We start from the raw sequence: 22,244 nt of genomic DNA on the forward strand, positions 1-22,244 counted from the left end.
CAAGCATCATAAAGTCACCATAGGACATTCTATTTCTTATCTCTATATTGTTAGCTTATTACTAAAACTAGCATATATTCTAACTTTATAATCACATACATTATACAATACATATATATATATATATATATATATATATATATATATATATATATATACACACACTATGTAGCTATATCTAGACAATGGCAGTAGTATTTAGTAAACAGTGATATTTACATGTAGTTCTTAATAATCAGATCTCCCTGAGGTACACATTGTGTTGTTTCATCTTTCTGAATTATCTACTATGTGTAACTTGGTTTTTGAGCAAAGATAACTCTATTACTGGGTTTGTTTGTACTTGAGGCAGAACTGATCTTAATTGTCTTTTCTAACAAACCTCTGAGATGCATCACTGGGACTTTGTTTCTGTCTACTATATGCAGGGGCTCAGATTGGGCAGGGCCTGCTTGGTTGGTGGAACTTGAGGTATTAACTAATTAGGTGGCCTTTGCTAGATGTTGCTTTTAAATTTTGGAAGATCTTTTACTCAGTGTTTTTGAGGTGGTTTTAACAGTCTATTGTACTTTTTTATTTTGCTTGTAGCTGGTGCATTGTAGGGGATATGATGTACTCACTTAATGCCATGTTTTTTAGTGTAGGTGTTGATAAGGCTGTTTTTGAAAGGAGTCCTGTTGTCTGATTTAATTTTTTTAGGGGTACTATGCCTTTAAAAGATTTGTTTCTTAAGGCTTAGAATGGTGTTACAGGCTGTAGCATGAGGCACAGGGTAGGTGTCCAGCCATCCTGTGGTGGCTTTTATTATTGTGATCACGTAGTGCTTATGTGGGGCAATGTGGGGCAGTGTGATGTAGTTAATTTGCCAAGCCTACCCATACTTCTATTTGGACTACTGCCTACCATATTATAGGGGTTTTAGCTGCTTGGTTTGTTTGATCACAGTGCACGTCTTATAGTCATGAATAACTTGAGAAATACTATTTATGGTTAAATTTACTCCTTGGTCTTGTGCTTACTTATAAGAGGCATCTTTACCTTGATGACTTGAGGCATCATTAGCCTAGTTAGCTGGGAACAGCTCTCTCTTGTGTTGCTAATTAAGTCTATTTTTGACACTTTTATTTTTGCAGCCTGATTTACCTGTTGATTGTTTTGGTGCTCCTCATTAGCTTTACTCTTGGGGACATGGGCATTTACATGGCAGACTTTTATAGGTAGTTTCTCTATTTTGGTAGTAATGTCTTTTTACTCTTTAGTAGCCTAAATTGGTTTTCTTTTACACTGTTAATTGGCTTTTTTTTCTAACTATCCCCACAGAGCATTGGCTACTTCTATGAATTAGTGTAGAGGTAGAGCTTTGGCTATTTCTCTCTTTTAGCAGTGTTTAGGGCTAGTTGAATGGCTTTGAGTTTAGTGAGTTGGCTTGATCTACATTTTCCTTTAGTAGATTTTGTGACTTGTTGTGTTGGGTTCTATACAGCTGTTTTTTTAATTTTGTTTCATCCCTACAATGCAACAGGAACTATTAGTAAAAAAAGCATAACGTGTTTCTTCTGCTGGCAGTTGGTTGTATGTATGGTGGAGCTTCTTTAGCCTGTGTCATTTCTTGTTTCTCTTCATTAGTGAGAGTAAAGTTTTCACCTTTAGGCCAATTTGTAATGATCTCTAAAATCCCAGGGTGATTCAGGTTTCTAATATTGGCGTGCTCTATGATTAGAGCACTATACTTGTTCTGTGTGGCATTGGTAGCATGGTGGATAGAGGTAACTTCTGTTTTGAACATCTACCTTAGCACTGTAGTCGGGGAGCCAGGAGCTGTGCTTTAGTGCCGATTACTTTTGTGGCAGTTTGGACTCTGCTGTAGGTCACTAAAATTTTTTGCCTTGTTGGAGTGTAGTTGGCTCTGTGGCTTCGACTTTAAAATCTTAGTGGTTGACTTTCAGTCTCACTAGGCACTTTCTGCTAAAGGCTCTAGGGCAGACCATGGCTTCCAGCTGTAAAGTAGAGCACATTCTTTATATCTGGTCTTGTCTTGACTGGGCTAAGGGCTATTGCATGAGCGATTTTCTGCTTGATCTGGGTGAAGGCTTGCTGTTGTTAAGGGCTTCACTGGAAAGCCCCAAGTTCTTTTTTCAGGTTACCAGGTAGAGAGGGCTTACAATCTGGTTGTGCTTAGGAATATGCATTTTCTAAAAACTCACGGCATTTAAGAAAGCTTGTGTTTCTTTTTTGTTGGTGAAGACATTGCTGTGATCTTGTTGATGACATCAGTGGGAATTTGACACAGTCTATCTTGCTACTTTACTCTCAGGAACTGGATCTCTTGAGCAGGTCCCTTAACTTTGCTTTTTTTGACGGTGAAACTGGCTTTTAGAAGAATTTGAATGATTTTTTCTCCTTTTTCAAACATTTTGCTGCTGTACTCTCCTACACAATGATGTCATCAATGTGTTGCAGATGTTCTGGAGCTTTACCCTTTTCTAGTGTAGCTTGGATTAGACCATGGCAGATAGGACTGTGCTTTCACCCCTGGGGCAGTCAATTTGAGGTGTACTGCATTCCTTTTTATGAAGGTAAACTGAGGCCTGCATTCTGTTGTTAAAGCAATGGAGAAAATAGTGGCATACCACTTCACTGCCTTGGACTCCAGCTCGTACTGGAGCTCTAATGTGCCTGGCATAGTAGTACTCAATAGTGGAGTCGCTTAGTTTAAGGCATGATAGTTCACAGTCAGTCCCCATTCTCCTTCAGGTTTGCGTATAGGTCAAATGAGATGTTGAAGGGTGAGTGGGTTTTTGCTGATCACTCTTCGGCTCTTTAGCTTACAGATTATGTTATGGATGGGAATCACATAATTGTTCTGTACTGCCAGCAGTGCACTGTCAAAGTGGCAATTGGTATTCATTGCTCTTCCCCCTTCAGAAGTCTTATTGCAGCTGGGTTTTCTGATAGTCCAGGCCTGGTGTTCAGTTGTTTGATGCTCTCTGTCTTTATAGCTGCTGTCTTAAATGCCCACCTGAGTCCCTTTGGGTTTTTGAAATACTCACTTTGGAGGAAATCTTTGTGTAAAATGCATGGGGCTTTTGGAATAGTCACAATAGCATGTTTCTTCCACTCATTTCTAGTCTTATTAGCTTATATTAGCTTCTACTAAAGTAAAGTCTTGTGATGCCCCTGTCACACCAGCAATAGAAATAGATTTTGCTCCCGCATGTCTCAATGGGATTAATGTGCACTGTGCACTAGTGTCGACTAAGGCTTCATATTTTTGTGGTTTTCATGTGCTAGGCCAATGAATTTGCACAGTCTAAAAAATATGGTTTTCTCTACTCTCTACCTGGTAAAAGGCAGGGCCCCTCTAATCTTGGTTGTCTGTTTTTTCCTCAAGTGTATGTCTTGGAGGTGTTTAAGGGGATTAGACACGTCATTATCATCATACCTGGTACTTTGGCTACAGGCTACTGGAGCTGCTTCTTTTTTGGTGGAACTTCTTCTCTGAGTCTCACTGTCTTTTAATTTAAGTACCAATTGTGCCAGAGCAGTAGTAGATTTTCCATCCTATCTCCTCTCCTCATGTTTTCTCCACAATCGCATGGGAAAAACCACAGCTCAGCTCATGGGATGTAGCTTCTCTCCCTATCTGGGGGACATCTGCATTTGATACTAGAGCTTCTGATCTGTACTGCTGAGATTTGGAGAAAGACCTCTTTCATTTCTTCTCTAATCTCTTCTCTGAGTTTCTCGTGATCCTCCTCTATCTTATCTTCTAATTTCTGCCGACATGTTTTCACAGCTGCAACTCTGGCATGTGTTGGGCCATGTACAGCATCTGCATATGCTCGGAGCTTCCTTGCCATATCCAGCACAGTCCTCCTCCCTGTTATCCCACTTCATTATTGCTAAAGCAGGAGTGTATTTTTGTAGCCTAAGTCATATAAGTTTTTGGCACATCACGGATGTAAATGGTACCAAGTCTGCATTTACAGTGTTTAGGTCATCTGAGAAGACCATTTTTGTCACTACCATTTCTCTCAAGCATTGAATCCCTTGTTCTGTGGTCTTCCACTGGGTTTGCTGCATATAGAGATAATCTTTATGCAGATATCTTTGTGCCCAGAGGCTGTGAGGGTTAGCCCCCCTCATGATTCCTTGGTCAATGACAGGATCATGTGGCAGGGATCCCAAATGCCTCACTTCAGTACTATCCAGAATTGTAGCCTTGCCTGCAGCATCCCGAAGACAGACTGACCAACTAATTATAGATTCATCAGGTCATTGAGTGTAATCATTTCTTAGCTATGAAGGTTCTTCAGGGAAAGGGACTCAATAGTGACTTTTGATCTTGAGTCAGTTGCTTTGACTTCTGATTTTGTGTCAGTAGCTTTGACTCTGACTTCTGTGTCAGGAATTGGCACTGGGGGTCCTTCCCCCATATCATCATTATCAATCACTGCCTGATCGGTTTTGCTTGTGTGCTTCTTTCCTGCAGCGACTACCAGTGGCTTAGGCTCACTGTCTGGTTTAGCTGGAGGCTTAGGCTCACTGTCTGGTTTAGCTACAACCTGAGTAGCTGGGGTGTTGGCTGCAGCCTGAGTGACTGGTGTAGCTGCTGATTCATCTCCCTGCCCCCTGCCTGTATCTGCTGCCCTACAGTATCTAGTAGCATGTGATAAGCATAGGCCAGGGCCCAGCTTATTGCAATGATCTTTTTTTCCTTCAAGTCATTATGGCAGTTCTCTTCCAGATATTTCCCCACATCGTCTAAGTTCTGAATTTGTTTATGTGAAAATTCTTAGGCTTGGGGATCAGAAAATTCCTTCAGGATTGGACCCGTTCACTCCTATTTTCTACATCTGGATCTGCTTCTGGGTCAGGGGTCTCATTAACTCCTCTGGACATCTCAGCCTTCATTCTAGAGGAGCTGTAGACCAAATAGAGGAAGCTTACTAGATTAAATACTAGGAAGGTGGTCCCTTTAACATTCGGGGCAAACTGAACATTCTGAAAAAGTGAGTTAAGATATTCAAAGGAGAAGAAGGAAAGGGAAGGCTGAAAAGCCTCATCCCCTGCTCTTCTTCTAAGAAACTGGGTGCAATTACCAATGAACTCCCAAAACATGCTACTGGAACTAGAATGCAGGGTAGGACGAAGAAACCATACTTGTCTTAAATAGACTCCAGTATCTTAGTAAACTCCCTATAAATCATTATCACTGAGCCCAGCACAATAGCTGTTCTAATCCATGCCCCTCTACTCTAAAAACTATGTGTTAGGGACAATACTGGAGCTATCTCCAAATAAGAAAATAAGCCTAGAGACTGGAAAGGTATTAAAACTTCAAAAAGCCTGGGGACTAGAAACAAGTAAAGGCTTCCACCCAGAGAGACATCATGAATTCAAGCAACATAGCTACTGATTACTTTATCCCGATACAGTGTAAGTGCAACTAAAATGCAGCCACTACAGGCTTTTTACACTTTCTCAAGCCTCACTTTGAGTGCCAAAAAAATGTATTTGTCCTGGTTTAGGGCAAATTTGAGAGAAAACCTCTAAAGGCGTTCCTTTAGAAAGCAGATTCAAACAGTGCTCCTGCCCAACTGGTTTGGGAAAATACTTCTTTGGAGAAAAGTGGAAAAAACCTGTTTATTTAACATACAAAGCATTCACCAGCACAAAAAAATGAACTCACTGCTCCGAAGAGATGATAAACTCAGAGAGTTCCCTTCGTGGGCTTTGGCTCAGCTCACTCAGTCTCTTGTCAGTCCCTGCCGTGCTGGAATGCAGTGTCTTTAGGCCCCAGTTGGCCACAGTTGTGAGCTCCTGGTGCCATTCTGGATGTTCACTCTAGAGTAGGTTTGAACAGTTCCAAGAAAAAGAAAAGGCACAGTCCAGGTACTTCTCTGCATCAGCTAGCTAAAAACTGACTAAAAGGAAAGGAGAGCTCTGTCCAGCTGTCTGTCTATGCTGCAGAAAACACAGTCCAAGAGAAGGATGCAGGGGAGCAAGTGCAGTTTCTGATAACAAACTCTGCGCTTCTTCTCTCCTCCATTTGCTCTTGGAACAAGTCTTAAGGGTGCAAAACTTATTTCTGGGCCAAATAGATGAATGAGGATACAAGTATCATGAAGTCACCCCAGGACAATAGTTCATGCTGATATGGTTACATTATGTCAGCTTTCTGTACAGGAATATTACTTGTTTGGCTGAAATGTTGTACCTAGCTGTGTTGAGAGTGGCAGTAAGAGGTGAGGGGGCAGTGGGCATGCTGGGTGCTCCTTCCAGCATAAAAAATGCCTGGGATTTCATGTTCACGTGCCTCTATGTGAGGCAACCAGCATCCATTTAAACAAATTTTGTAGAAGTTGAGGAGTCCCTGTCCGTTACTCCAGACACTGAAATGTACTTATATTGAGGAATCGAAATACCTAACTTTTTTAACACAACACAGGACTTTAACTCCTGTTCAGGCCCAGTATTAGTGTGCTATAGTATTAGTAGTACATGGAATGCAGAATTTGCCACCTACTGGGAGGTAGCAATGGCTTAATTCCTGCAGGATTATTACTGTCTCTGCTGGAGAAAGGAGAGGAGAAAAGAGGGTGACAGGGAAGGTTTCTGAAGGTTCTGAAGGTTTCTTAAAATAGTTTTGCATGTGTGATTATTGCAGTAATTGAAATTGGTGATAGCAACTGTAGGATTAACAAAAATCTTCCAACATTTTCATACTGGGGACTGTTGTCTAACTGCCTAAAATACTTATACTATTAATGAGCTTCTACCTAAGGCTATAGATCACTTGCTGTAGTTTGCCAAGACACTGTGTGTTCATGAGTTCCAACACTTTTTTAACTGTAAGATATTAAATTCTGTCACTAAAATAACTGCAAGTTCATTTACATTTTTGTGTTTCTGTGTCACTTTGTCATGTAGTTGTTAGGATATTCTTTATTCCTGTATTGAAGAGAGGGAAAAAAAGATTCCTTTAAATTCCCCTTTATAATGATGTAAGTCAGAGTAGAATAGAATGTTTCAGTTGGAAGGGACCTACTATGATTATCTAACCCAGCCACTTGACAATTTCAGGGCTGACTGAAAGTTCAGTCAAATTCAGGGCATTGTCCAAATGCCTCTTAAATTAGTTAGTTTCAAGAACATTGATACATGTGGCTTGCCAGCTGGTTCAGCACCTGAACTTCGACCACATGAGTATGGTTATCTACTAGATGTAGGAGTCACAGTTGGGATATTGGTTTTGCTTTGCAACTGAAATATTTCAGCACCTTCTCTGATGACATTCCCTCTAAGCTTAATGGAGATGGAATAGAAAGCTTTTGTCTCTGGGTAGAAAGAGACCACTAAATATTATTGGAGTAATGAGAATATCTTGCAGCACTCAACCCAGAGTGACTGATTGTTATACTTGCTCCAACAACTGAAGATAAGTTTTCTGTGTTCTTCTGACTTGTGAATCTGTGAAATCTTTTGCTTATTCGCACAAGTATTGTGCACACCAGCCTGGGGTGCAGAATATATGACCTGGTTTAAAATGTTTCTCTTTACTAGTAGATTTTGACTTAGGAAGTTCTAAGGAAGAGATGAAGAAACTATTGTTATTATTGTAGCTGAATTAACATAACTTTAGAGAACACTTTTTTATGTCATGATGTAAAATGGACATCATACATGGATTCAGTAATTTCTAGTTTTTTTATAAATTAGATATAAATTGTGGGGAGATGATCCTAATGTCAACAAATTTTATAATGTCATTAAAGTTCATAATCTCATTGTATGTAATAAATTGTGAAATTAGATACTGCACTGATTGAAAAGGAAATGTGTGTATAGTAATGCTGCTATCTCTTTTTTTAATAGGGATGATGATGTCACAGTTTAATATTTCTCAGAATTCCATGCGTGGTAGTCCTGCATCTTCAAATTATCAACAAACCACTATCTCACATAGCCCTTCCAGGTAATCCTTTCTTTTAAGTGGGATGGGAGGGGTGTGAACTACAAGTTGTTCCTACACTGACAGCCAATTCTTGTTGCAAATATGTAAGTGAAAGATGGTTAGTGTCATAACAAATTTGGCATTTGTCTGATAGCAGGGTAAGTTTCTTCATATGTAAAGAAACCTCTTTCTGTCAGTGAGCTAATCCCTGTATTCTAAGGATTCATGGTGAATTCTCATCTCTCTCACTCCATGCCATAATTTGACCATACTTTCTTTCCTGCCTAAGGAGTCCCTCTGCCTCCTGTTACCCTCTGGTTGTCTTCTACCCGTGTCAGAGGCTGAGACTGGTGGTAAGAGGATAGGACAGAATAGGCTGGTGTGTTCCAGCTTGTCCCAGCACTGGTTTAGCAGAATGGTGGGAAAGAAGATTACTAAAAGCATGGAGTATTACTGTAGCAGTTATGCAAAAGGCTTCTTGCAGAAAGATAGGCCCGGTAGTTTAGCCAATCTTCCAGCAGACGCCTTATCAGATTTCTGGGTTTTTAAGTTTTTGAGCGTTTGCAAGTAGCATTTACCTATAATTTAGGCTTTTATTAATATATTAAAATACTCTGGATGAGAGGGGAGAGTTCTGCCTGTAGTTTCAACCCCAGTACTGGGCTTTAACAGGTCCCATCTTCAGTTATTAGATATCATTATTAAAATAAACTGATTTCAGGTTTCACTTCAAGTTACTGTTAGTGGCAAATGAAATGTTCTGTATCTTCACAACAACCAACATGCTTTTAAACTTTTATATCTAAAAATGTTGTTTGAGCTGTGAATATTACAATGAATAGTACAAAGTTCTCTTGAAATCCTTGCAAAATCCTTATGTTAAGTACTTTGCTGTTTCTCTCTGTGGAAGCTTACTTCATGGAGTTCCTGTTTAGAACTTGGGGCTGTGATAGCTCATAATGTACTTTCTGATGTATTTATTTGGTTATTTTAATTTTGAGAAACTCATATAAGAATGTAAGTAATAATGTGCATGTATTATTGTCTCAATGTTATTTGTATGGCTTCTTATCTGTAAAACGAGTCTAAGATAAAGCCAGTGAAAGAGAAAGTTGTGTTCAGTGGACTTGCCTACAACATTCCTTTATCTTGACAGTGTAGTTTTGTTAGATGGAGTTATTTGGAACCTTACTAAAAAGTAAAGAAAGAGTAAATGGCTCCTTGTTAATCCTAATGACCAAGTTGATTAAAGCTTTTGCTGTCACTTTCGTTCAAACTTCTGAGATTAACTTTAGGAAATTGCAGATCTAATTTCCATACATATCTGTGTCATTGCTTCCCTTTCCTAGATGGAGGTCTTATGAAAGCTTTCTATTTATTATCTTCTGACTCTTCAGTAACATGGGTGACGTTAGGATAGTATAGATAGCTCAAAATACTGCTTTTGAAGGAAGTTCTCAATTGTGTTGGAGGCTTTCTTTATCTTAAAGAAATTTTCATCTTCTGAAGGTGTAATTTCCAAAAGAAATAATGAATTTGTCTATAGTTGCTATTCCAATTTTTAAAAACTTTTTTGCAATATTTTTTCTTTTTAGCCGGTTTGTGCCACCACAGACAAGCTCTGGTAACAGATTTTTGGCACAACAGAACAGTCCAGTGCCTAGTCCATATGCTCCTCAAAGCCCTGCAGGGTACATGCCATATTCACATCCTCCAAGTTATACAGCTCATCCTCAAATGCAGCAAGGTAAGCCTGTGATGTTGATTTTTTTCTCCTAGTTCATGTCAACTTTACTTTCATGTGCACATTTCATGGGTTTCTAATTTATTTGAAGGAGTCACATTCTTAATGCCAGTCTTTGAGGCTGGTATAGTTAAGCTTTGATTTTTTTGGCTGGAAAAAGTGGTGATATCTACTTTGTTTTAAAAAAAAATAAACAAAAGAAGAAAAAATAAAACACATTAATGTAGCAATGCTCCCCTATTTGTGTCCAATTTGCACTGTTGCCCTGTATATGTGACAATGAAAATAATCTGAGCTACCCAAAACTTGTATTTGTTAGCTGTGCATCACTTACATGTACTAGGGAAAATCTCATTTCTGCTAAAGAAAAGTTAAGTTTTCTTAACTTTAGATTACCTAAAGTTAACTTTAGAGATTTTCTAGCCTTACTGGCCCTTTTTAGTGTTAGATTAATTCTAAGTTGGCTACATTAATTACAAGTTGACTAGAATTATGCTCAAGGTATGAAGTAACTGGCGAAGACGACCTTCAGAACAAATGGATTTTTGTTCTTCCCTTGTCTGAAAACAATCCTGAACACATAATCAGTATTAAGGTATTTAGGGCATTTTTTTTGTTGATAAGTAGAAATCTACTGGATTCTTTTAAATAATTTTTTCATAAATTTTACCATTGTGCTTAGAATATATATACAGCTGTTTTATATGTAATGTTATATGTCTCATGAATACCTTGAAAGTTCCTAAGGTAGTGAATTCAAGTTACATAGAAGTAAGCAAAGTTTTCTGTCATCAGTAAGGAAGATACTGACTGTAATTAGAATAGATACGGAGAGAAATTTGGGTAATTTGTACATGGAATTAATATTTTAAATCCTTTTGAAAAATCTTAGATAATGTGTTTTTAATCAAGATATTTGTAGCAAGTTGGATTCTTGTTCAGATTCCTGACATCTTGCATCCAACATTTTAATATCCACCATTAGGGTGTTTTCTCTGAATCTTTTCAAGTTCATGACTGCGTGACTGTATCTATATAGTTAATTTTTTTGTATTCCAGCTTCCGTATCCAGTCCCATTGTCACAGCTGGGATGAGGAATCTCCATGAAAATAAAGTTTCAAGTCAGTTGCCTGGAAATTCAGCTAATCATCATGCTGATAATTCTAGACATGGCTCAAATGAAGACTACCTACAGATGGTGCACAGACTCAGTAGTGATGTATGTTACCTAATCAATTTATTATGATAAAGCAGATATTTACTAGATAAAGCAAGTATGTGTTTAACTACTTAGAAGTCAGATATTTTATGATGCTGTTGAGGAATAAAACCATTGAAGATAAATTTCAATTTCAGATGTGTAGACTCATTTGAAAATTCACAGACTATGAAAACAAAATACATCCTCATTGGCTGGTCTAAATGGAGAAATGCTAGACATAGAAAGTAGTAAATGTTGTAAACTTGCATTTTTATCAATTTGTGCACTTTCTTAATGGTGCATATGTGTTACCTGTGCTTTATTTGTAATTATAACTTTTAAAGCTGATTTTAGAAGCTATGATGCATAAAACAATTTGAAGAATATTGAAAACAAATTGAAGAATATTCAAGTTTTGCATCTCTGTATGAATAATAATGTTGCAGTCTTTTCTACTTTGGAGGAGACCTTTATGAATGAGCATTTTAAGAATCATAAAACTCAAGAACTTAAATTATTTTTATTTATTTTAGGATTTTGTTGCTTTAAAACATAATGCTTACATAAATGTTTTGCTTCATATACAAAACATAAAGCATAATTGCTTTAATACATCATGTTTCTCTGAAATACAAAATCAGCAAGTATCCCCTTAATGTACCCTTAATGTGTCACTACACATTCACTCAATTTACGGGTGATTTTTGGTAAACTTGAGAGCTTTCCTAGAATATAATTCATCATTTGTTGAAGCTCCAAACTAAGGAAGTGTAAATGCACGTTTCTGAAAATTTGTCAGCTGTGGTAGGAATGACATCTCTACCCAAAATGTCATATACCTAGTTAGTCTGTTTAGTTAATTTAGAAGAAGCTGTCTTTGCCTGTGTCTTTGACAATTGTTAATTTTCAATATAGGTGTGTTTCTGAGATTTATTACAAGTCAAAGAAAAGACCGTTAGGGAAAAAAATATCAGTTCCATAATTTCAGTGCAGCAGCTAAATGAGTAACTCGCTAGGATATCAGTTCAGTTTCACTTAAAATAGCATTGTATACTTTTGATACGGAACTCACTTTATTGTGGTTGTCTGAATATTAAACTCCTTTGCCCATGAGAATTTCCTCAGAAGGCAGCAATTCTTTTTGCAAGCACTCTTGCAAAAAATAATTGTAATTAACACTACAGTGTAAGTTCAGGTTTATTGTGCTGTGAATGAAAAGAAAAAAAATCTAATATTGTTCTGTGGTAAGTGCCCATAGGTGGTGAAACTGATGAAATCTGATTTCTTATGGATTTGTGTTCTTGGGGTTGTAATCACCTTAAGTCCATAAACTTCAAACTCTCTCCTTTTTAGCAGTGCCATCTACCCCTTCAGAAGGCGCAGCCTAGTCTATAGCTGCACACATGGAATTTGGCTGTTTGGCCATTGTCAGAGTGTGATTGTCTGTCTGTGCAGGCTGCTATCTCCTTGAAATACCAATTTTGCTTTCTGTCTCACTACTGGATGCTGATTTCTTTCATGCAGACATGTAAAAACATAATTACAATTAAACCTTTTATTCTGTTAATTGGGTTAATATTGGTCAAAATGTTTTAAAAGTATTTATCGCACAGATAATTCAGATTAAAAAAATAAAGGAAAGAAATGGCTATGTGAGAAAATTGCCTGTATACAGATATCTCAAGAAGAGCTACATTAGAATGTTAACTGCTAAAATAACCAATTTGATTAGGAAACATGAAATAACTGTAGAACTTCTTTGGAGACTTTGTTCATTTCTATCGCTGTATCTTTTGGAAGAATAAAATTATTAGAATTTGTTTGTAGTTATAGAAATTTTCTCTTCATAGATACAGAATTTGCTAGCTTTTCTTTACCCCAACTATTCTCATAGAAGCTTTATAAAAAACAGTAGTTGAAGTGGGAAATAACCATTCTATAGTTGAAGTTTAGTTAGGATACTGTGTGAACGAGTAGTTGTGACCAGCAGAGGGCTCCACAAAAGCATTGGAAAAACCCATGTCAAACTCTGAATGGAGATTGGAATAGTGCGTTTCACATTTTGTATAAGGATAGTGTGGGGGCAAAAGCTACACATTTACATTGCTAAAAATAGGGCATGGACATAATTACGTTGCAATTAGTATTATATTATGAAAAAGTTTGTCAGAAATTATTCATTGCTTTGGAGCAGGTTGGGGAAGTTCTTCATTTTGCCATTGAGTTGTTTCCTGTTTAACTCTTACAAGCTAAAATCACTCTAGCTGTGTTTTACATGAGACTAACCCAGCTGCTGTAATGGGACTGGTAGAGATTCTGTTCAGTCCTGGTTTCCCTAGGCTGAGGATACAGATACAAAGTGTTACTTTGTTGAACTATAAGAGCAAGATAGCGTTCTAGATAATCTTTTAAGATTAAGATTATCTATATCTATCTATTATCTTTTAAGGGTAGATTATGTAAAAACCAGAGTTTTAAAAATCTACACTTTATACTCCATTTCTTTCAAATGGTATTGTGTATGGGTCATGCATGTGCTCGTACTTGCAAGAAAAAATTCTAAATGGAATCCTAGTGTAAACCCAAAAGTGCTTGTCTAGCTAGAAAACATACACAAAGACTTTTTGTGTGTGTGTCAGTGCCTGTTCTGGTTATAAATTCCTTTTAAGTCTGATTGCAGTATTGCTTATATTATAGTCTAATAGCAATCTAAATTACAAAGGTTTTAATGGAAGTGACTCTTTTTCTAGTATTTCTTGTGTGCTTTTTTGCCCAATCCATTTTATCAATTTATGTACTAATTTCAGTTTTTATTTTAACGGATGTTTATGTTCATATGTTAACTTTTTTTATCATTCTCACTTTAGGATGGCGATCCTTCAATAAGGAATGCTGCATCCTTTTCCTTGAGGTCACCACAGTCAGTCTGCTCTCCAGCTGGAAGTGATGGAGCCCTTAAAGGTAGTCTAGCAGTCATGTCAACTTATATTTCCCAGTTTTAAAGAACAGAGAATTTAAAGAACAGAGAAATTCAAGAATTCAAAGAATTCAGTTTTTCCTCCTGAGTTTTGTATTTAACTAGTGCTACAGACTATGGCATTATGTTTTGGATGCAAAATTATTTTGAGCCCTGATCCAGAAGAAATTTCTGATGGTCCAACAATTAACCAATCATCCTTCAAAATAAAGCTCAAATTTATGGAGGACAGAAGGATTTAAAATCCTTTCCAATCTGAGAATTAAATTCCTTTTAAGAATCAGTTGCTCTACATAAGAAAAGTTTTAAAGGCAGCATTACGAGTATTGAAGCCTTAACGAGCTCAGAAGTGTTTTAATATGCAGCACTTGTCTTAATTACAATAATGAAATATTAAAAATATGAAAATAAATTAACTCAATACACATAGCATAAATGAAGCCTGAAAACCTTAGCCGTGGAGAGATTTAGGGTGAACTGTCTGTCAATTGAGAGGAAACAGAAAAAAATAATTCTTTATACTAAAATCCACTTGGTAAGGTAGGAGTTGGGACATATTCTTGTTAATTTTCTTTTTCAGTGATTTTACATTTACAGAGCAATAATTAAAAGAGATTATCAGGAGATTATCAGGGACATCTGAGTCAGTCTTTTCATTGCTTTGGAAGAAGGATGAAATACAATGGACTTAAATTTAAATAGGAGTTCTAACTAGGTCTAAGGAAAAACTTTTTCACTGTCAGGACAGTCAAGCAGTGGAAAAGGATGCCCTTAGAATCTGTGAGTTTTCTGTCCTTGGGAGTTTTCAGAGTCAGGTTGGATAAAACCTGACATAACGTGTCCCTGCCTTACCCTGCTTTGAGCATGAGGATAAACTAAACATCTCCTGAGGTCCCTTCCTAACTGAATTATCCTGTGGTTCAGGTGGCAAGTGAGAAGTATGTGTATGCCAGGAGCTTCAGTATTTCAGGACGTCTTGTTCTAAAGGACTTCCCATAAGACTCATGTAAATGTGGTTATTTTTCATTCTTTGTCAAGTTTGTAGGTTTAACAAGGTTGTGGATCTAAGTTAGCCCACTCATATATGTGATTACCACTCAGTCAGACAATATTCTATTTTTGTTTGTTAAAGTTGCTGCCGATTCAATTGGCTGTCTCAGAACCCAGTTTTGAAGGGATAGCTTTTCAGACTATTTCTGAAAAGAGACTGATTGTTCAGATTGTAATGCTTCAGCATTAGCATTAAAGTGCAATAAGATCTTTCTGATTTATCTCTATGTTAACTTTACTTTTCCCTTTGATAAATTGCACAACTCAAATACTGCTTCTAATGGTGTTGACATTTTGCCATCATTAAGACATTAATGAACCCTGATTGAGAGAAACAGTTCTTGATGCTCCATCTAGTATTTTAGAAATGCATGGAAGAGTTGTAAATAATTTCAGTGTTATTAAGAACATGGGATCCTCTACAGGGAATTTTTGGCCTATGATTCCTAGTGCAAGTTGGGATGAATACAAGTATTTATGCTGAGCTTTTTGTTGCTCTCTTATTAGTCCCTGAAAGTTTGGTTACAGGTCACAAACCTTGATAAAAAAATGTACAAAATACTTACCATTTGTCTGGAAGGACAAAAAGAATGGCAAAAGGTGTAACTAATCATAATCAGAGGGAGATTTCAGGAAGGTTGTTATAATGCCAGAGCTTTCTTATAGAGCATAGAGGTTTGAGACATTTACCAAAGGTTACAAGACTTCTGGAGAAATGGAGACCATGATTGCACAGTCTTGAATTACCTTCACACTGAATGTAGCTGTCTGTGTGACAGAATCTAAATGAGGGAGAAGTTTTGTTTGCAACACAGACAAATATTTGAGAGATGACAGGACTTACTTTTGTGTTTTGGGTGGTTATTAATTTAATCAGTGGAGTAAAATTTCACTTTCTTTGTTCACTTCTGCTTCACTAAAGGTACAAGAGCAGCTGAAGTTTAATCCCAAAATTTTTTTGGTTTTAGCTATGGAAACATCTCTTTTCAAGCTGTCATCTGTTGCCAGTGGATGATTTTTTAAGAACTCATTCTGTGAATAGAGTATGGAGTATCATGGAGTGTTTTCTTCTTGTTGACCTCATGAAATATCCCCTGGATTCTATTACTGAGGATTGATTACTCATCAGAATATTTTATCAATTTGCTCTACTTTCCTACTGCTATGCAACCTCATATTTTATTTTAATTCTTATTTTTTTCTTGAGGAAACCTCTAAAGAGTTGGATAAAGGAAAGGCTTCCATAGTATTTTTAGTCTGCTGCTTTATGAAGAGGTGTGTTCATATAATTTCCAGTCCTGTTTCCACACAGTTGTGTAAATCCTTAGGGAGACATCTGTAAGGACTAGCAACAACTCTTACAAAATTATGTAATTTTGCACTCTTTTTCACAAATATGTTGTATTCCCTCTAGAAATTTTTAATGAATAATTTATTATTTTCTGAATAATTTGGAAAGATCCCATCTATTTTCTTAGGCCTTTATGGAATTTCTCCAGTCAGATTGCACTACATTTGGTCTCTGAATATAGAATAGATAAGAAGAATTAGGGATCTTCTCAAATCTATAATGTAGACTTCAGTACTCTCTCTTCAATGCTACTTGTGAAGAAAAAATGCTGTCTTCCTTTCTCTCCTTCAAAAGAATGGCAGAAGAACTTTATTTGATAGCACCAAAATAAACATTCATTCCTGTTTCTTCCTTCAAGTCTAATTTTTTTTTATGCAGGGAGGCTCTGAATACTTCCGTTCTCAGGTAGAATAGCCAAAGCTTGAGTTTTTCATGAGGCATTTCAAACTCTAGGTAGAGTGGTGGGACTGTTCTCTGAAAACTATTGGAAGAGGGTATAGAAAGTGAATATAATCTGTCCCTAAAAACTTCTCAAATGTATGTTCTTTATCTGTCTTACATGCTATCCCTTTTAGGTTTGAATTTTAAATTAAGTTATGCTCTTTGAAAATAAATGTAATTGTTGTCTGCTAATCAAAATAAGTAGCATTTTCTTCGTATCTAATGCAAAATTTGGTAAACTTTCCAGAGGAAGATTCTAGGATTTTAGAAAAAGCTGCAGGAAAGGACTTGAGGTCTTGCCATCTTTTTGCACTCATGTTGGCTAAGCTGTAGCAGTACTACTCTGAGTAACTTCCATGTATTTTAAAATGCCAGTAACAGAGTTTCCTTGGCTTTGCCATAGAAGTTATTAAAATTCTTAGTGTTAGAAAGCTCCTAAGGCTTAACCTGAGTAATTTTTGTTGCAGTTAGTCATGATGCTTCATTACTTCTTTCCAATGGGCAAAGAAAAACAGAACACATCCTTTTTTTTTATATCAGACATTTACATATCAAAGAACATTATCATGTCTTTCACTAATCTAATCTACAAACTGAACAGCACAGTTTCTTTTACCTTTACATAAGTCATCATTTCTGAGCTTCCAATTGTCTTTGATGTTTTTAACTGACTTTTAATTGGTCTGCATATGTCTTCATGTTCTACTGTCCTTAGTCGTAGATACATCTCTATTTGAAGATTTAGCATGAATTGTCAGGAAAGTACTGAAGACTACTTAGTGTGATACTACTGTTGTACATGGGAGTATAGCTGCTCTTTGCTGATAACTTAGATTTATGCTGCAAGTTGTTTTAAGCATTCTACTGTATTTCTGTAGAGCTTTTCTGTCTTCCTTTTATGGTTTGCAATTCACAGATAAATTAGAAGTTTGTACTTCTTGTCACTGAATTTGTTTTGTTTCAGAAAGTTATTCAAATTAGTCAAGAAAACTTTTGATTCTATTTTTAAAAGCAGGGGTTGGCCTCTTAAAGACATTAAAGAAGTAATGATATTTAGATTAATAAAATAGTTTCTAATTCTTTTACGTGACAAGATATTAATGACAAATATTTTAAACCATTATTGTTATGACAGTGCTCTGGAAAGCTGCACTTGTTCACCTATGCTCACTTAATTTTTATTAAGAAAAATTGAATTTGTGTGAGCATAGCTTCACAGCAGGGTTTACAATAATCAACATATTATTGTCTAGATTACACTAGATTAACACTCTTCAGCTTGTTAGTGAAATTATTATGAGAAGCTATATAGAAAGCCATGCTAGAGTCCAGATATGGCACCTAAATCTCTTCAAGATTTGATCATACTTTTTCTTAACAAATTCCTTTGGAATACCATTTCTTCATTATCTCAGTTCTTACAGAAGAATTGTTCTAGTGTGTACTTGAATCATACTGACTATGTGTTATAATCTGGGTAGGCCTTTACCATCTTTTTGAAGGGATTGTTCTTCTCTTTTTGAGTCTACTGGGGGCACAAATTCTCAAAGTGATTATTACCAATTTTGAGACTGCTTTAGCCAGAGTTCCAGGGTGAATTTGTCTGATCTCATTTTTATGAAAACTCCCATTTTATGTGAAGGTGGTAAGTAAGATCATTAAGTGAGGATAAAAAGGAAAAAAAAAGACACACTTCATTTGCACATTTTAACTGCAGTCTCTTGAAATCTGTTGGCAATAGTGTGTTCCTTAGGTTCTATAATCACAAAGTTCCTAGGTTTTCCAACAGATATATGTCATTGTGACAGTGTGAATGCTCTGCTTCTCTTCTCCAACTTCTGCCCTTAGGAACTTGTTTACAGTGTAATTACTCATATGTAAAATCTTAATAATTTACATGCAGCACGTACACATTTCTTAAAGCCTCTCTTTTCAAAGGCTTTTCCAGTAAAATGTCTGGAATGTTGTGTCTGGGTTTATACACCAATTTGGTACCTATTTAAATCATGCTAGGAGTGTGGAAGATCACTTTCCTCTGGATTTAAAAAAGCACTTGAACATTCTTGAAGTTTCTCTCCAATGTGCTATGAACCAAATATTAAACATTAGTCTTCGTTTGTTCTCTAGAAGTTTTTCCAGCTTTCATGCTTAGTGAATGACGCTTGTAGTGAAACAGGGTGTAGGATAGTTGAAAGGCTTTTGTCAACATCTGAGAACCTTTGCCTACAAGGGAGTTAAAGGAATAATAAGGTACTGTTTCCTGGGACCCTTTGGAACTTGTTATTGTACAAGTGGAAAGATAATAATTTTTTAATACTGAAAAATATGTGAGTTCTAACTTCCTTATAACCATAGTAAATGCTTTTAAACCATGTGGATCACAACAGAGAGTGTGATCAGTGGTGTGACTTTGCTGCATCATCTTCAAAAGGCAAGTGACGTGAAGAGGCTTAGAGATCATCAGAGGAGGTATCACGAAAACTTAAAAGAAGTTGTGAGTATTGTGGTGTGATTAGGAAGTACAGACAAAACCATAAGATGGAGATGTCAGTGATGTATGCAATCTCCTAGACAGATGGTTGCTTTGTTTGCTATCCAAGCTAGTGATACACAGTGAGCAAGTAGAGCCAGGGTGAACAAACCAGAAGTGAATTCAAAACTTTATATTTTAAAGATGACTAAGTCTCTGTCAATGCAATTGAATTCTTTTTATAGTTGATTGCATTATATAGGATTTGATAAGATATGGTTCAAGAATCACAGAAAAAATTGTTTGGAAATTGCTACAGCAGTTAATAAAACTTCTTCCATGCTTAGTGCCATCTACCACTAGGAACCAAGAGAAGAACTAAGAAATGTAGAGAACCAGCCCTAGGTTTATCATGGGTGGTCAGAATGACTGCTCCTGGGAGACTAGAGAGGTATTGTTGATGGTTGTGTTTGTTCTCTGTAGAGACCTCATTTCCTATTATGGTACCTGCTTCTCAGCTATGTTTGGTGTTATGTGGTTGACTCTCAATATTTGCTGTTTAGTAACAATACAGTGACCTTCCTGAATCAGGGGAGAACCTCCTTTTAACTTGCCTGCTATATAAAGAGAGCATGCACAAAGTTCTTTTAATGATACTATCTGTGGAAAGTCAGCTACAGAAGGACAGATTTATTTTTCTCCTGAATTACTGCCCAGCCCTAGATTTAGATTCAAAAGTTGTCTAAATATTTCTCTATTCTAAAATAAGAAATTTGGTTATTTCCTAAAGATAGTTTCTGAAGTTTTGTATATTATTTACTGCATTGACAGCATTTTGTAGAACAAACCTTGTCAATCTTGGAATTTCAACTGGTTCAGTTCAGCAAACTCATCATAATTGTCTGTGTATCCTTTAAGTTTTGGCTTTTTTTTTTTCTGTTGTCTAGTCTTGGTAAAGGTACTTATTCTTAGACATATAATGGCCCAAGACTTCTCCCATAGGAAATACTCCAGACCGACTCCACCATTAATAGACATGACTCTCTCTGTATAATGGCTATAGTTTTCGTAGGATTATTGAGGTTGAAAAGATGTCCAAGATGATCTGTTCCAACCTTCAAAGAAAAACCATCATGTCAACTAAACCCTAGCACCACGTGCCATATCCAGCCATTTCTTGAACACCTCCAGAAATGGTGACTGCCCACATCCCTGGGCAGCCCATTCCAATGCCTACCCACCCTTTCAGTGAAGAAATTCTTCCTGAGGTCCAACCTGAATCTCCTCTAGTGCAGTTTGGGCTTTTCTTCTAGTTGCCTGGGAGAATAGGCTGATCCCCACCTGGCCACAACATCCTTTCAGGTGGCTGTAGAGAGTGATAAAGTCTCCCTGAACCTCCTTTTCTCCAGGATAAAGACCCCCAGATCCCTCAGCCAAGGGACTTGTGCTCCAGCTGTCTTCCCTTGCTGGACTTGTGCTCCAGCTGTCTTCCCCCTCTTTGATCATGCTCCAGCACCTCAGTGTCTTTCTTGTAGTGAGGGGTCCAGAACTGACCCAACCATTCAAGATGTGTCTTCACCAGTGCTGAGTACAGGGGAGCAATCACTGCCTTGGTCCTGCTGGCTACACTATTGCTGATACAGGCCAGGTGCCTTTGACCTTCCTGGCCCCCTGGGTAGTCTGCTGGCTTTTGTTTGAAGTCTCAGAATGTCCATTGTGTGATATCTGTTCAAAACTGCTGTGGTTTGTGGTAGGGTGAAACTGTTCAAGAATGCTTCATATTTTTCAATTTCTTTTACCTCCATACATAGGCATTGTAGCTTCTGAGCCTTCTTGTTGTCAGAGGCTTAACCATCATTAAACATCTCAGAAATATGTGAAGTTATTGCTGGAACATGTTGTTTTAAAATGCAGCTTATAGGCCTTACAATCAAAACGTTGCAAGAATTTCCTTTAGGAGGAAGATATTTTCAAATACTTATTCGTAGTGCTGCCTAGGAGAGGCAAAACTTTACTTTTGTTTCTTCATTTACTGGATTCTAAGACTGTTCAATGGAATGCAGTGAAATCCTTCTGGCCTCCTCAAGTCTATTCAAAGATAAAAAGAGCTACTTTATCTGTTGCTGCAGTCTTACTTTTCAACATGAGAAATGCCAAATAATACCAAATCAGATATTGTCATATTTATCTAGAAAGTTAGGACAAGAGAGAATAAAGTCTGTCCCCTTTGTTTAGATGTGTAACTCTGAAAAATAGTAAGTGTTCCATTGTTGCAACTTCAAAATTATTCATTTAAGAGAAAAATCAAGATTAGATGTGTGTAATATCTCTTTGAAAAGTTCTGAGTTGCCTCTACTATTTGTAGAAATATCCTGCAGCTTCCTGAGTGGTAGTCATTACCATAAAAGAAATTAGTAGCTAAGGATTCCTGTTACACATTGCATTCAATATTTCAAATTACCCAAAGAAATGGTAGTTGTGGGGAGGAGCATAACAAGAATAGGAATCTGTTGAAAAGCAAGGGAGAAATCTTCTTAGGGTGTAGTGAGAACTTTGGTACTGGTGGTTGAGTGTGGTATCTGATTTGAGAAAGGGAAGTAGAGTAGTAGAACTGTTTTGAAAATTGGGATGAGTCAAAACAGAGCTTCCCAACTTTGTGGATGTTATTGACAGAATATGGATTTGTTGCTGAGGGCCAAGAAGGATTAAGATAAACACCTAAGATAAGCTATGTTCCTGTTCGCTGCATACAGAAGTTGTGGCACTTTCACAGAATGGTCTATGGAGACAAAAGCATAGCAGTCTGTGCAAAGAGACCATCAGTAAAAGCACACTTTTCATGTAAATTGAAGCTTCAAACAGAAATAACCATTCTGTTTTTTCACCTACGGTTTGGTACATTGTTTAATGATTTTTAACACTTTCAAAAATATGAAATTTAAGCTGCAGAATAAAACTGCTTTCTTGTTTAGTGGTGTTTCTTGAATGAAGCACACAAGGCCTGGATTCTGCTTAATTTTTGCTTCTTGTTAGAAGTGCTGACCTATGATGA

General features: G+C 36.9%; 1 protein-coding gene across 4 annotated transcripts in view; it reads left to right on the forward strand.

The window, feature by feature from the left end:
* The window catches only part of NIPBL (NIPBL cohesin loading factor), a 148,567-nt gene that overhangs the window by 55,544 nt on the left and 70,779 nt on the right, over positions 1 to 22,244 (forward strand). For all 4 annotated transcript variants that reach the window (XM_036402628.2, XM_054517809.1, XM_036402631.2 and 1 more), the window contains exons 5-8: positions 7,879 to 7,978; positions 9,553 to 9,704; positions 10,761 to 10,921; positions 13,771 to 13,864. In XM_036402628.2, the coding sequence (XP_036258521.1) occupies positions 7,879 to 7,978; positions 9,553 to 9,704; positions 10,761 to 10,921; positions 13,771 to 13,864 (507 nt within the window). The remainder of the gene's footprint in view (positions 1 to 7,878; positions 7,979 to 9,552; positions 9,705 to 10,760; positions 10,922 to 13,770; positions 13,865 to 22,244) is intronic.

This window comes from Molothrus ater, chromosome Z (assembly GCF_012460135.2).
Source record: "Molothrus ater isolate BHLD 08-10-18 breed brown headed cowbird chromosome Z, BPBGC_Mater_1.1, whole genome shotgun sequence".
NCBI lineage: Eukaryota > Metazoa > Chordata > Aves > Passeriformes > Icteridae > Molothrus > Molothrus ater.